At 48.6% G+C, this 17,165-nt stretch overlaps 2 protein-coding genes across 9 annotated transcripts in view; both read left to right on the top strand.

The window, feature by feature from the left end:
- Positions 1-17,165, top strand: part of LOC124471292 (NACHT, LRR and PYD domains-containing protein 12-like) — a 1,476,309-nt gene that overhangs the window by 1,300,599 nt on the left and 158,545 nt on the right. The gene's annotated exons all lie outside the window — the stretch shown is intronic.
- LOC124471307 (NACHT, LRR and PYD domains-containing protein 6-like) overlaps positions 1-17,165 on the top strand; it is a 332,215-nt gene that overhangs the window by 157,484 nt on the left and 157,566 nt on the right. Inside the window, exons 10-12 of one of the 2 annotated variants that reach the window (XM_047025774.1) lie at positions 3,773-3,946; positions 8,729-8,775; positions 9,039-9,111. In XM_047025774.1, the coding sequence (XP_046881730.1) occupies positions 3,773-3,946; positions 8,729-8,775; positions 9,039-9,040 (223 nt within the window). In that variant the 3' untranslated portion in view covers positions 9,041-9,111. Of the gene's footprint in view, positions 1-3,772; positions 3,947-8,728; positions 8,776-9,038; positions 9,112-17,165 lie in introns of those variants that run through there. The other variant, XM_047025773.1, reaches the window with a different exon arrangement.

Consider the following 17,165-nt stretch of genomic DNA (forward strand, 5'->3'; position numbering starts at 1 on the left):
TGTCCCCCACTGGCGCCCTGTGTGCTTTTCACAGATGAGAGCAGGTTCACCCTGAGCACCTGTGATAGACGTGAAAGGGTCTGGAGAAGCCAAGGAGAACACGGTACTGCCTGCAACTTCATTCAGCATGACCGGTTTGGTGGTGGGTCAGTGATGGTCTGGGGAGGCATATCCATGGAGGGACGCACAGGCCTCTACAGGCTAGAGAACGGCAGTCTGACTGCCATTAGGTATCGGGATGAAGTCCTTGAACCCATGGTCAGACCCTACGCTGGTGCAGTAGGTCCTGAGTTCCTCCTGATGCATGACAATGCCCGGCCTGATGTGGCAAGAGTGTGCAGAAAGTACCTGGAGGATGAAGGAATCGATACAATTGAATGGCCCTCACAATCAAAAAACATTTTTTTTTTCCATTTTGATTTTGGGAGTGTCTGTAAAATGAAGCCCTCTTTAGATTAAAACGTATTTCCATCAAAACATGTGGTATCCTTTCGTTCCTAAGACATTACACTGTCTTACATCAGTATAGATATCCAACATCAAACATTTTCACATTGAGTTTTGATGTGTTTTCAAAGTGTTCCTTTTAATTGTTTTGAGCAGTGTAGGTCAGATGGCTGAGCGGTTAGGGAGTCGGGCTATTAATTAGAAGGTTGCCGTTTCGATTCCCGACTGTGCAAAATGACGTTGTGTCCTTGGGCAAGTCACTTCATCCTACTTGCCTCAGGGGGAATGTCCCTGTACTTACTGTAAGTCGCTCTGGATAACAGTGTCCGCTAAATGACTAAATGTAAATATATTTAGCAAGAATATAAAATGTTGAAATGCAGAAAGACAGGCATGATGGGGTTAAATGATTAACCGTTATCCATGAACAGCATCCGAATATAGCAGTTCCTCTTCTCTCAGAATGGAAGGCAGAGCCAACAGGTAGTTATGTTGCTCTTTTGGAGCAGAATATAATTATCTAATGACCAAACAGAATTAAATAAATACTGATAAGCATTCTGTTATTTTAAAATACATACATTTATTGGGTAGCAATGTTTTTTGGCATACATTTGGTTAATTTCACTTCCATTTAATTCCCCTTACATTTTTCAGAAGAACTTGCTGTTATTTTACCATGACAATATTGTCCAATAGAATGACGTGTTTCTTGTCATGCTAAATCATGTGATCTCTCTCTGATCAGTTAGCCGTGTTTCTAGAAAGAACAGCGTCGGAGCCTGCGATGTAGGCTATATCTGCTCAGAAAATTCAAATATAAGAAAAGTCTAACATCTGAAAGTTTAAGTCAACAAAAAAGGACTTGCTAGTCCAGAACAAAAGAAGTTCACAGGTTTTTGACTATTATTTAGAAGAAGTTTACCTCAGGATAACCACAGGATATTTGCGGTGTATAAACCAGGACATTTTGAGGCTAGCTAATACTAGTACTGTAATAAAGAGCAACTGAGGTGGGATATTCTTCAGTTGGAGTCCAACTCAGTGAAGTTTGCCAGGTAGGCTGATATTTCACCGTTTTATATGTAAAATTACATGTTAGCTAACTTAGTTGACTGAGGCAGGGTACAGTATGGGGACGGGAGCAGGGGCGGACTGGGGAAAAAAAGTGGCCCGGGAGTTATACTGTCAGACCGGTACACTCAGTAAACGGCGCGTTGCCCACTCAATACATGCGCATTGCCCGTGTATTGCCCATTAACGCTGTAGAAAGCTCAATTTATTTGAAGAATGCTTAACAGTATGTATTTCATTATGTTAGGTCATTAGATAACGTTATTACACGGCTGTTCTTAACGCTGTAGAATGCTCCATTCACTTGAATGGGGCTTCCCAACGTTCAACAGTGAACATTTTTTTCATATTTGACCGTTGCTATGCATATTTGACCGCTGTCAAGGGAAGTGGCCTTTTTGCCTCGGATTCACGTCTTTCGTAGCACTCCGCAAGTAGTCCGGTAACTTTTCAACCCCAGCTACTCCATTGCTTAGCGACGTCAGCTGATTTGAAGCCTAAAGAATGTTCAACGTCTATGAAGTTCAACGTCTTTGGCGAACTATTTCTCTGCTGATCAACACAAGCCTACGAATGGTAACAAATAAAATGTAAAAAGACACACTGTGTTAAGTTATTTGTTTTTGGCAAGTAGCCGTGTAATAAGCGGGATAATGTATAGAACGCCGTAAAGCGTGCTTGATGCTGCCAGTACACACTCTCCCTGCGCGTTGAACTTCAGAGTTTCCATCTCCGTCAATCATACCAGCGCAGGTGACGACAATGTCCCTTGATTGGGGATGGCGGCCAGGTTTTGTGGAATACAAAAACACTTTTTCCGTTTGAAGCTCAAGTTCTATCAAAATGGCGAGTTCTCACTTAATGTTTCTAGTTTTCCAATACGTCTATATCGTTGCCATTTTACACAGGTAGTTTAGGAGTGATCTTATGCTGACACAATGTGTCAGATTTTCCAGTCCTTATTTGCCGTTTAGTTGTTATTATTGTAGGGTCCCGACACGGGTGGTTATAAACCAGAGACTAGACGTGCTATTTATCAGTTCAGACTTTTATTGTCTCGATAAACAGGCAGTTATTTAGGCTACTGCCCACGCTGAACTAACCCTCTTTACTAAATAGAACACGTTAACAACAGCTGACACAATAGAGTACAACGGTTGCTAATAGTAGTAGGACACAGGTTCACTACAACAGCCACAACTTAAGAGCCCCGAACCCACCCAAACTTCCCCTTATCACCTGTTGTCACCCCGGAACTTAAAGGTGACCCCCGTACTCTACCAATAATGTCCTGACATTCGTTCCCACTTCCTGAAGTACAGGGTCGCCACATTATTATGCATAGTTGTAAAATGTAGATTGACATACCAGGTTTCCCAATGTCCTTGGTGGTCTGTTCTCTGGTCTGGTGAGAACTGTGTGCCTTCCCTCTACCTGTGCCCCCTTCCTGTCACCTGTGTCCCTAAATATAGAACCCTGTGCCTTCAATGACTGCCACCCAGTGTCCAAAATATACTGACAGTTCTATCTAACCAAAATAATATGACAAGCCAATAAGAAACACAAATGGCTCCTACATATATGAAAGTGGAAGATAGATGCTGTCTATTCTGCTGGAAAGCTAAAGGAGAACTACAGCTTAACTACAGTTTAAACATGAACTCACACAGGGAGACTTATTAGATGATTTGGTCACTACCTCAGTATACAGAGGAATGGCCATTTTTATTTATCTTTGTGTACGTCTATTAATTGTAAAGTGGTATGTTCACGTTAACCAAGAGGCCAGTAGTGATGTGTCGTTTGTGAACGATTCCTTCTTATTGAACAAATCTAAGATGTCACTAAGATGTCTTCCTTTGGAATATGATAACTGTTTCAAATAGTGGACATATTCAGGCCAGGGAATTGGCTAATTGATTGAATTGTTGAGCAAACTTGCTTGTTCTTCATCCTCGATTTTGTATTATCATCCCAACATTTCCAATACAAAAGTCATGTTGTACAAATATATAGATTTATTGTCTGTATTCATAACAATGTCAAAAAGGTAAACTTGTATTGTTGAGTGGGTGCACCCGCAATGACCTTGTCTACTTGAACCCGTCTTGAATGAGTGGGATTATGTGGGTCACTCTGTCTAATGAGGGGAGGTGCAGCTATGACAGCACCTGCCAAATGAACCCCTCTGTGCTGACTCACTCTGGAGGCCCAGATGGATTCTGTCACTATATTGATCCTCTTTCTACAGGCTGTCAGGCTGTCTGGTCACAGAGGAAGGCTGTGCTTCTCTGGCCTCAGCTCTAAGGTCCAACCCCTTCCACCTGAGGGAACTGGACCTGAGCTACAATCATCCAGGAGAAAAAGGATTGAAGCTGCTCTCTGCTGGACTGCAGGATCCACACTGCAGACTGGAGAAACTCAAGTAAGGAGATGTTGGTTTTTTTATATACCTCTTAATGTAATGTCGCTTAACACTGAACATATATCAAACTACGTTAATAGGCCTTGCATTTCATAATGATACAATTAAAAACTGTATGTGTACTCTACAATCTACAATATGGTTCAACTATGATTGTAGCCACAATCATGATTGTATTTCCAGAAAGCAATTTAGTGACCCTGAGATGAGGGAATCTCTGGGTTTTTAGCTCCAGAAAGAGAGGTCACCAAAACCAGACGTTGTCAAATGTAGCTCAGCTCAAACCTAGGTCCTAGTGTCGGTTTGAAGTGAATGTAGCTAGGGACTTCAACAAGAAAAATAAATGGAATCAGCAAGTGCGACCACTACCGACTACGCCAAAGAAAAGCTAGCTATTCGTTGACGCCGGTGAGCTGTTACATACTTGCGGAGTGAGTTTCACCAGTTCACACCGGTTACACGTGCACGGAGAGAGGGGCTATTCACAGACAGGTCTGTTGTAGTGAGAGAGAGAAGATTGTTGTTGAAGCCATATAACACATACGGATGACATGACATTCTACAGTTTTCCATGCAGAGCTAACCTGGCATTGACTGAACATCTCACTGTTAATCTGTGCTGTGGAGGTTGATGGACCCTCCTTCTCGTAATGCCCAGTCATTAAAAAGGAGAAGAATGGGACAGTTGTTTTGTGCACATAGGATTGTTCTACTTCTTCTTCACCTGTAGTAAGACGTTAGCCTGGTCCTAACCCAACTCTCGTACAGTTCATTTGTACAGAGAGTCTGGGCTCGCTCCATTGACAAGCGTTAACTTCCTTGAAGGCGGGTACTCTGTTGAAGTTTAAAACTATTGGATCTGCCCAGAGCCACTCTGGATCTGTCGTAACCAATCGGTAGCGTTCGCCTTGGCCAACTCCTTCACCACTGTCAGAAATATTAATCTATCAAGCATTGCACAGTCAGTCTGTGAACAAGTTAAGTAAGCTTTTTTGCTTGTGGCCGGCCCACAAGGAGACACAAACATCACACGCCATTGTGCTACAAGTTTATCTGCTAGCATGTTGTGCTAGCGAGCTATTTAAGCAGCCCCGCTCTTTACAGTCATTGGCTAAGACAAAGGCATGCAAATGTCCCATTGCTCTTCCTCATTGGCTCCCTTGCATAGGCCTGGCGCGCGTGTGTGCGTGCGTGTTTGAGTGTGTGCGTGTGTGCGCTCTCTGACCCCTGCAATCCTGACCATATGATTAACTCTTTAATGGCCTCCAGTAAGATAGTGGTGAAGCCCAGGTCCCCTTGTTTACATAAGCCAAGTGTTACCCAGAGTTCACATTTGGGGTTAGGCCTCTCTTTGCACACACAAAATACTGTAAACAGAATCATTCTTAAACAGGATAACAGTTACATCTTTTCTAACAACCACTAACGGAGCAAGCTGTAAAATCAAACAAACCCCGTGGGGAGCAAAGATTGTTCTTGCTCCGGCTTTAACTTCTGGATATTCGGCAGCGTTGCCACAACGGACCGAATGGCTTCGCTCGTATCTTTCTCCGCCGCCGTTACTGAACTACAACTCAAACTAGGCATCAACACGACATCAACGTCATCGTTCTCAGGGTTGACGTTGTTTCATGTCAGAACGGGGGGGTTCAAAATTATTCCTACGTTAATAATATAATATTTTGTTATATATAATATGATCATGTGTTACACAGAACGTTATCATATTGAATATGAATCCAAAATTATTCACACCTTCACAAAATCAACAACAACAAACAAATAATTTCTGCATATACTGGTAGCAACGCTAATGCTAAATCATTTAACTGGCCGGCTCCATGACGCAGGGTAAGTAGCTAGCTCCTAAGACTTCTCACCAAAAGCACAAAGGGAAACCTTCGATTAGAGGTCACATGAAATGCTGTATTTGGATGCTTTTATATAGGCCTTAGTGGTCCCCTAATACTGTATCTGAAGTCTCTTACCCGAAAGTCAGCCTTGGTGCAGAATTATAGCCACTACGAGTAGCCTAGTCCCATAATGAGCTTTCCTCAGAACGCGCTGTTTCTGTGTCTGTAGCAGTGTTTCCCACAGATTAGAAAGCTATATGTGGTGGGGGGGGGGGGGGGGGGGGTGTTGTTTCATGTCAGACCGGGGTGGGGGGTCGAAATAATTCACAAAATCAATCAACAACAACAAACAAATAATCTCTGCATATGCAGGTAGCGACGCTGCATACAGGGTGCTAAATAACTATTTAACTGGTCGGCTCCATGACGCCGGGTAAGTAGCTAGCTCTTGAAACTTCTCACCAAAACAACGAAGGGGAACCTTCGATTAAGACATGTCCGTCGGTACCTAGCGAAAAGTAGCCTCAACTTTCCTAGACCTTTAGCTACGGCACTAATGCTGAAGGCTCGCTGATGTAGCTGTCGGTCTCACTAGAACGGCGTATGCATCGTTGCTAACGTGTGCTGACGTAGTGACTGTGTGTGTATGTGAGAAAGACGCGTGCGTGAAAGAGACGGAGGGAGAGCAGGGAAAGGAAATGCAGCTGAACGAATACGCTGCGTGTTTTTACCTAAATAGCGATAAAAAAAAATGTTTACGAAACGCAATGTGTGGCGGCCGGTGTTGAATCTGTGGCGCACCGCCACAAATTAGTCTATGTGTGGGAAACACTGTCTGTAGCTTTGAATGCTAAATGAGGAGGAGAGGCGGCACCATGCGCTAATGTTTACAGTGGATGTATCACAATGGCTCGTAGACCCGTTGCAGTAAGATGTCTCGAATGTGCCCATTCTCATCTGATAACCCTGGTTTGCAGAGCTGCACACTCAGTCATTTCAATGTGGGGAAAGGCGGATATCTCGCGCCATAACACCAACAGCAGAACGTTATCCACATAACAACGAAGCGTACAACACTGCGTTACAGAATGTGTATTCACACACATACTTAATGCTATCTACCTTTACATTAGCGACAGTACCTCAGCTGATGGCTGCAGAGCTAATGTTACAGCCAGATTCTAAGGGTAGCAAGCTAGGTAACCATATGGTAAGCAACAAAATGATATAGCGTTAGTTGATTTACTTGTCCGAGGTTTGTAGCTGGACCAAAGAGTACTGATCCAGAATTTAATTTCAGACGGTCAGCAAGGCCAACTTTGTATTGGCTCAAGTTAAGGAAATAGTGGTGGCTGAAATGTCTGAAACAGAGCGTTTGAGCCTTCATTTTCTCAAAGGGGGAGAAGAACATCCAGGGCTTGGTTTACACCTATCGAAAATTCTAGCCACTAGGGGACCAAAGGCAGGCTAGGGGAACTCATATTAATGTTAAATAACCTCCTAAAGTGAAGTTTTCATGTCACCTCTCAGAGCGGGGGGGGGAGGGGAGGACTAACTTCTTAGAGCGGGAGGGAGGGGAAGGGGTGAGGGGGAGGGGGGAGGACTGACCTCTCAGAGCGGGAGGGAGGGAGGGGGGGGAAGGGGAGGACTGACCTCTCAGAGCGGGAGGGAGGGAGGGAGGGGAGGGGGAGGGGAGGACTGACCTCTCAGAGCGGGAGGGGAGGGAGGGGAGGGGGGGAGGGGAGGACTGACCTCTCAGAGCGGGAGGGAGGGGAGGGAGGGGAGGGGGGGGAGGGGAGGACTGACCTCTCAGAGCGGGAGGGAGGGAGGGGGGGGGGAGGACTGACCTCTCAGAGCGGGAGGGAGGGGGGGAGGGGAGGGGAGGACTGACCTCTCAGAGCGGGAGGGAGGGAGGGGAGGGGGGGGGGGAGGACTGACCTCTCAGAGCGGGAGCGAGGGAGGGGGGGAGGGGAGGGGGAGGACTGACCTCTCAGAGCGGGAGGGAGGGAGGGGAGGGGGGGAGGGGAGGACTGACCTCTCAGAGCGGGAGGGAGGGGAGGGGGGGGGAGGACTGACCTCTCAGAGCGGGAGGGAGGGGAGGGGGGGCGGAGGGGAGGACTGACCTCTCAGAGCGGGAGGGAGGGGAGGACTGACCTCTCAGAGCGGGAGGGAGGGAGGGGAGGGGGGGGGGGGGGGAGGACTGACCTCTCAGAGCGGGAGGGGGGGGAGGACTGACCTCTCAGAGCGGGAGGGAGGGGGGGGGAGGGGAGTACTGACCTCTCAGAGCGGGAGGGAGGGGAGGGGGGGGAGGACTGACCTCTCAGAGCGGGAGGGGGGGGAGGGAAGGGGGAGGGAGGGGAGGACTGACCTCTCAGAGCGGGAGGGAGGGGAGGGGGGGGAGGACTGACCTCTCAGAGCGGGAGGGGGGGAGGGAAGGGGGGGGGGGGAGGACTGACCTCTCAGAGCGGGAGGGGGGGAGGGGAGGACTGACCTCTCAGAGCGGGAGGGAGGGGAGGGGGGGGGGGGGGACAAACAACAATCCTTCACCCAAACCCCATGACAGGGTCCAATTGGGACAGTAATGGCCATTGGCAGGAAATAAATCGATAATTTTTACATCATGATCCTCTCCGGAAAGTGGGTGATCAGGGCAGTTTAAAATGTGTGATCACCCACTTTTCAGAGAGTTTGATTTGCTCCCTTCTGGACGTCGTTTTAGGCTCTGGAAGCGATAACTCTGAGCTTCCCATCTCATCAAGGGTTCATCAAGTCAGAGTTCAGGGTTAGGCTCAGAGTTAGTAAAACCTGCTTTCTGGAATACACCTCTGATGATAAGAGAGAAACAACATGTTTACTTAGAGAGTCAGTTGCTAAGTCACTTATCAACAGGTGAAGTGTATTTTCATCATTCCTCTGCTTATCCCTGCAGTGTGGATCATGGTGGAGAGTGCTGGATCAAACCTGGCCTTAGGAAATGTGAGTATTGACTGCTACTTGGTTCTAGTACACAAGGTCATACAAGGGACAATGCCATTAGTGACTTGGACACTGTCAGAAATAGACACACCAACAAACAATGTAAGCACTACTTTTAGAAGCAGTAATTTAACACAATTAATACATTCAATTAATTCAATACTGTTTACGTCTGTGTGTGCTATGTCTCCTCCCTCTCCCCCCCTCTTCCTCTCCTCCCTCTGCTCCCCTCTGCTGTCCTCCCATCTTCCCCTCCTCCCTAGAAAGATGGAGTGATGGGGGAATATCAGGAAGGAGATGAGGGATGATGGAGAGAGTGATGTGGAGGGAGAGAGGTAGCATGTGAGGGAGGGAGAACAGAATGAGAGGGAGAGAGAGAGAGAGGAATGGAGGGAGGGACAGAGAGCAGGGTAGAGATGTTGGAACAGAAAAAGAGAGAGAGAGAGAGAGAGAGAGACAGAGAATGAAAGGGGGAGGGCAGGAAGAGGGAGACATTCTAATGTGAATGATGATGATCAGTAATATATTGTGTCTTGGTCTCCCCCATCAGATGCCTGTGAGCTCACACTGGACCCAAACACAGCATACAGACGCCTCTCTCTGTCTGAGGAGAACAGAAAGGTGACATGGAGGAGAGAGGAGGAGCAGCCGTATCCTGATCACCCAGAGAGATTTGAGACCTGGGACCAGGTGCTGTGTAGAGAGGGTCTGTCTGGGCGCTGTTACTGGGAGGCAGAGTGGAGTGGAGGAGCAGGGGTTCATATAGCAGTGACATATAAAGGAATCAGCAGGAGAGGGGAGGGTTATGACTGTGGGCTTGGATACAATAACAAGTCCTGGAGTCTGTACTGTGATGATAACAGTTACTATGCCTGGCACAATAATAAGATCACTGCCATACCTGCCCCCCCCTCCAGCTCCCACAGAGTAGGAGTGTATCTGGACTGGCCGGCCGGCACTCTGTCCTTCTACAGTCTCCTCTGACACACTGACCCACCTGCACACATTCCACAGCACATTCACTGAGCCCCTCTATCCTGGGTTCAGTGTTGATCCTGACTCCTCAGTGTCCCTGTGTCAGGTAGAATAGCCCACACACACTCTCACACACTGTGCTCACATAGATGGCAGTGAAGATTGAACTGTACACAGTTGGAATTGATATCCCAGAGTGTTTGTAAATATTGGTGTGTGTAGAATGTTTGTTTTGTTTGAACCTTTTAGATGTAAATATTACTAATATTAAATATTATTAATATCTCTAAATATTACCAACTCACCAGAGTGAGTTCTTTTTCCAAAACGGAAGCTAGCTAGCTTTAGTTAGCTTCCGTTACCTAGCAACCCTAATACTGGTAGCAATGCTACTACCTGCTAGTGTTACTTGTTAGCCTCCTAATTGTACATTTTGAAGCCATATTATAGCGTTTGTCATCTAGTTTTTATCGGAAAATAGTCAGTTGTATTATTCAGGATCACATGTGATGCTTCTCCTTAACGTGTTAATTGTTGACAAACAACAATCCTGTCTTTGATCTCAGTCCCACTGAATGTGATGAACTAAATAGTGTCTTACTGACTAAATAAGGAGAAATAAAGATGTTTTGTACAGGATGTTAGAAGACAAGCTGTGTGTTTGTTGGTGACCCAGTGGACCTAGACACACACACACACACTTACACATGGACACACACACACACACATGGACACACACACACACATGCATGGACACACACACACACACATGGACACACACACACACATGCATGCATGCATGCATACACTGTAAAAACTACATTTAGGACCAAAAATATGACGGAACTTCAAAGCAGGAGGGAGGGAGGGGAGGGGGAGGAACACCTGCTGTGTGTTTGTTGGTGACCCAGTGACCCTAGACACACACATGGACACACACACACACATGGAAACACACACATACACATGGACACACACACACACACATGCATGCATACACTGTAAACACCACATTTATGACCAGTAATATGACTGGGCTCTCAGAGCAGGAGGGAGGGAGGGAGGGAGGGAGGGAGGGAGGGAGGGAGGGAGGGAGGGAGAAATAAAGATGTTTGATAAAGAATGACAGAACACCTGCTGTGTGTTTGTTGGTGACCCAGTGACCCTAGACACACACACACACACATGGACACACACACACATGCATGCATACACTGTAAACACCACATTTATGACCGGTAATATGACTGGGCTCTCAGAGCAGGAGGGAGGGAGGGAGGGAGGGAGGGAGGGAGGGAGGGAGGGAGGGAGGGAGGGAGAAATAAAGATGTTTTTTACAGGATGACAGAACACCTGCTGTGTGTTTGTTGGTGACCCAGTGACCCTAGACACACACATGGACACGCACACACACACACATGGAAACACACACATACACATGGACACACACACACATGCATGCATACACTGTAAACACCACATTTATGACCGGTAATATGACTGGGCTCTCAGAGCAGGAGGGAGGGAGGGAGGGAGAAATAAAGATGTTTTATACATGACGACAGAACACCTGCTGTGTGTTTGTTGGTGACCCTAGACACACACATGGACACATGCATGCATACACTGTAAACACCACATTTATGACCAGTAATATGACTGGGCTCTCAGAGCAGGAGGGAGGGAGGGAGGGAGGGAGGGAGGGAGGGAGGGAGGGAGGGAGGGAGGGAGGGAGGGAGGGAGGGAGGGAGGGAGGGAGAGAGAAATAAAGATGTTTTATACATGACCACAGAACACCTGCTGTGTGTTTGTTGGTGACCCTAGACACACACATTGACACAAACACACTTGGACACACACACACACACATGCATGCATACACTGTAAACACCACATTTATGACCAGTAATATGACTGGGCTCTCAGAGCAGGAGGGAGGGAGGGAGGGAGGGAGGGAGGGAGGGAGGGAGGGAGGGAGGGAGGGAGGGAGGGAGGGAGGGAGGGAGGGAGGGAGGGAGGGAGGGAGGGAGAAATAAAGATGTTTTATACAGGACGACAGAACACCTGCTGTGTGTTTGTTGGTGACCCAGTGACCCTAGACACACACATGGACACGCACACACACACACATGGAAACACACACATACACATGGACACACACATGCATGCATACACTGTAAACACCACATTTATGACCGGTAATATGACTGGGCTCTCAGAGCAGGAGGGAGGGAGGGAGGGAGGGAGAAATAAAGATGTTTTATACAGGACGACAGAACACCTGCTGTGTGTTTGTTGGTGACCCAGTGACCCTAGACACACACATGGACACGCACACACACACACATGGAAACACACACATACACATAGACACACACACACATGCATGCATACACTGTAAACACCACATTTATGACCGGTAATATGACTGGGCTCTCAGAGCAGGAGGGAGGGAGGGAAGGAGGGAGGGAGAAATAAAGATGTTTTATACATGACGACAGAACACCTGCTGTGTGTTTGTTGGTGACCCTAGACACACACATGGACACACACACACTTGGACACGCACACATGCATGCATACACTGTAAACACCACATTTATGACCAGTAATATGACTGGGCTCTCAGAGCAGGAGGGAGGGAGGGAGGGAGGGAGGGAGGGAGGGAGGGAGGGAGGGAGGGAGGGAGGGAGGGAGGGAGAAATAAAGATGTTTTATACATGACCACAGAACACCTGCTGTGTGTTTGTTGGTGACCCTAGACACACACATGGACACAAACACACTTGGACACACACACACACACATGCATGCATACACTGTAAACACCACATTTATGACCAGTAATATGACTGGGCTCTCAGAGCAGGAGGGAGGGAGGGAGGGAGGGAGGGAGGGAGGGAGGGAGGGAGGGAGGGAGGGAGGGAGGGAGGGAGGGAGGGAGGGAGGGAGAAATAAAGATGTTTTATACAGGACGACAGAACACCTGCTGTGTGTTTGTTGGTGACCCAGTGACCCTAGACACACATGGACACGCACACACACACACATGGAAACACACACATACACATGGACACACACACACATGCATGCATACACTGTAAACACCACATTTATGACCGGTAATATGACTGGGCTCTCAGAGCAGGAGGGAGGGAGGGAGAAATAAAGATGTTTTATACATGACGACAGAACACCTGCTGTGTGTTTGTTGGTGACCCTAGACACACACATGGACACACACACACACTTGGACACACACACACATAAACACATGCATGCATACACTGTAAACACCACATTTATGACCGGTAATATGACTGGGCTCTCAGAGCGGGAGGGAGGGAGGGAGGGAGAAATAAAGATGTTTTATACATGACGACAGAACACCTGCTGTGTGTTTGTTGGTGACCCTAGACACACACATGGACACACACACACTTGGACACACACACACGCACACATGCATGCATACACTGTAAACACCACATTTATGACCAGTAATATGACTGGGCTCTCAGAGCAGGAGGGAGGGAGGGAGGGAGGGAGGGAGGGAGGGAGGGATGAAGATGTTTTATACAAGATGACAGAACAACTGCTGTGTGTTTGTTGGTGACCCAGTGACCCTAGACACACACACACACACACATGGACACACACATGGACACACACATGGACACACACACATGCATGCATGCACTGTAAACACCACATTTATGACCAGTAATATGACTGGGCTCTCAGAGCAGGAGGGAGGGAGGGAGGGAGGGAGGGAGGGAGGGAGGGAGGGAGGGAGGGAGGGAGGGAGGGATGAAGATGTTTTATACAAGATGACAGAACAACTGCTGTGTGTTTGTTGGTGACCCAGTGACCCTAGACACACACATGGAAACACACACACAAATGTACACACACACACATGCATGCATACACTGTAAACACCACATTTATGACCGGTAATATGACTGGGCTCTCAGAGCAGGAGGGAGGGAGGGAGGGAGGGAGGGAGGGAGGGAGGGAGGGAGGGAGGGAGGGAGAAATACAGATGTTTTATACATGATGACACAACACCTGCTGTGTGTTTGTTGGTGACCCAGTGACCCTAGACACACACATGGAAACACACACACACATGGACACACACATGGACACACACACATGCATGCATGCACTGTAAACACCACATTTATGACCAGTAATATGACTGGGCTCTCAGAGCAGGAGGGAGGGAGGGAGGGAGGGAGGGAGGGAGGGAGGGAGAAATACAGATGTTTTATACATGATGACACAACACCTGCTGTGTGTTTGTTGGTGACCCAGTGACCCTAGACACACATATGGAAACACACACACACATGGACACACACACACACACATGCATGCATACACTGTAAACACCCATTTATGACCAATAATATGACTGGGCTCTCAGAGCAGGAGGGAGGGAGGGAGGGAGGGAGGGAGGGAGGGAGGGAGGGAGGGAGGGAGGGAGGGAGGGAGGGAGAAATGAAGATGTTTTATACAAGATGACAGAACAACTGCTGTGTGTTTGTTGGTGACCCAGTGACCCTAGACACACGCATGGACACACACACACACATGGACACACACACACACATGGACACACACACATCCATGCATGCACTGTAATCACCACATTTATGACCAGTAATATGACTGGGCTCTCAGAGCAGGAGGGAGGGAGGGAGGGAGGGAGGGAGGGAGGGAGGGAGGGAGGGAGGGAGGGAGGGAGGGATGAAGATGTTTTATACAAGATGACAGAACAACTGCTGTGTGTTTGTTGGTGACCCAGTGACCCTAGACACACACATGGACACACACATACACACATGGACACACACACACACACACACACATGGACACACACATGGACACACACACATGCATGCATGCACTGTAAACACCACATTTATGACCAGTAATATGACTGGGCTCTCAGAGCAGGAGGGAGGGAGGGAGGGAGGGAGGGAGGGAGGGAGGGAGGGAGGGAGGGAGGGAGGGAGGGAGGGAGGGAGGGAGGGAGGGAGGGAGGGAGGGAGGGAGGGAGGGAGGGAGAAATACAGATGTTTTATACATGATGACACAACACCTGCTGTGTGTTTGTTGGTGACCCAGTGACCCTAGACACACACATGGAAACACACACACACATGTACACACACACACACACATGCATGCATACACTGTAAACACCCATTTATGACCAATAATATGACTGGGCTCTCAGAGCAGGAGGGAGGGAGGGAGGGAGGGAGGGAGGGAGGGAGGGAGGGAGGGAGGGAGGGAGGGAGGGAGGGAGGGAGGGAGGGAGGGAGGGAGGGAGGGAGGGAGGGAGGGAGGGAGAAATGAAGATGTTTTATACAAGATGACAGAACAACTGCTGTGTGTTTGTTGGTGACCCAGTGACCCTAGACACACACATGGACACACACACACACATGGACACACACACACACATGGACACACACATGGACACACACACATCCATGCATGCACTGTAAACACCACATTTATGACCAGTAATATGACTGGGCTCTCAGAGCAGGAGGGAGGGAGGGAGGGAGGGAGGGAGGGAGGGAGGGAGGGAGGGAGGGAGGGAGGGAGGGAGGGAGGGAGGGAGGGAGGGAGAAATACAATGTTTTATACATGATGACACAACACCTGCTGTGTGTTTGTTGGTGACCCAGTGACCCTAGACACACACATGGAAACACACACACACATGGACACACACACACACACACATGCATGCATACACTGTAAACACCCATTTATGACCAATAATATGACTGGGCTCTCAGAGCAGGAGGGAGGGAGGGAGGGAGGGAGGGAGGGAGGGAGGGAGGGAGGGAGGGAGGGAGGGAGGGAGGGAGGGAGGGAGGGAGGGAGGGAGGGAGAAATGAAGATGTTTTATACAAGATGACAGAACAACTGCTGTGTGTTTGTTGGTGACCCAGTGACCCTAGACACACACATGGACACACACACACTTGGACACACACACACGCACACATGCATGCATACACTGTAAACACCACATTTATGACCAGTAATATGACTGGGCTCTCAGAGCAGGAGGGAGGGAGGGAGGGAGGGAGGGAGGGAGGGAGGGAGGGAGGGAGGGAGGGAGGGAGGGAGGGAGGGAGGGAGGGAGGGAGGGAGGGATGAAGATGTTTTATACAAGATGACAGAACAACTGCTGTGTGTTTGTTGGTGACCCAGTGACCCTAGACACACACACACACACACATGGACACACACATGGACACACACATGGACACACACACATGCATGCATGCACTGTAAACACCACATTTATGACCAGTAATATGACTGGGCTCTCAGAGCAGGAGGGAGGGAGGGAGGGAGGGAGGGAGGGAGGGAGGGAGGGAGGGAGGGAGGGAGGGAGGGATGAAGATGTTTTATACAAGATGACAGAACAACTGCTGTGTGTTTGTTGGTGACCCAGTGACCCTAGACACACACATGGAAACACACACACAAATGTACACACACACACACACACATGCATGCATACACTGTAAACACCACATTTATGACCGGTAATATGACTGGGCTCTCAGAGCAGGAGGGAGGGAGGGAGGGAGGGAGGGAGGGAGGGAGGGAGGGAGGGAGGGAGGGAGGGAGGGAGGGAGGGAGGGAGAAATACAGATGTTTTATACATGATGACACAACACCTGCTGTGTGTTTGTTGGTGACCCAGTGACCCTAGACACACACATGGAAACACACACACACATGGACACACACATGGACACACACACATGCATGCATGCACTGTAAACACCACATTTATGACCAGTAATATGACTGGGCTCTCAGAGCAGGAGGGAGGGAGGGAGGGAGGGAGGGAGGGAGGGAGGGAGGGAGGGAGGGAGGGAGGGAGGGAGGGAGGGAGAAATGAAGATGTTTTATACAAGATGACAGAACAACTGCTGTGTGTTTGTTGGTGACCCAGTGACCCTAGACACACACATGGACACACACACACTTGGACACACACACACGCACACATGCATGCATACACTGTAAACACCACATTTATGACCAGTAATATGACTGGGCTCTCAGAGCAGGAGGGAGGGAGGGAGGGAGGGAGGGAGGGAGGGAGGGAGGGAGGGAGGGAGGGAGGGAGGGAGGGAGGGAGGGATGAAGATGTTTTATACAAGATGACAGAACAACTGCTGTGTGTTTGTTGGTGACCCAGTGACCCTAGACACACACACACACACACATGGACACACACATGGACACACACATGGACACACACACATGCATGCATGCACTGTAAACACCACATTTATGACCAGTAATATGACTGGGCTCTCAGAGCAGGAGGGAGGGAGGGAGGGAGGGAGGGAGGGAGGGAGGGA

Source organism: Hypomesus transpacificus, chromosome 9 (genome assembly GCF_021917145.1).
Source record: "Hypomesus transpacificus isolate Combined female chromosome 9, fHypTra1, whole genome shotgun sequence".
Lineage (NCBI taxonomy): Eukaryota > Metazoa > Chordata > Actinopteri > Osmeriformes > Osmeridae > Hypomesus > Hypomesus transpacificus.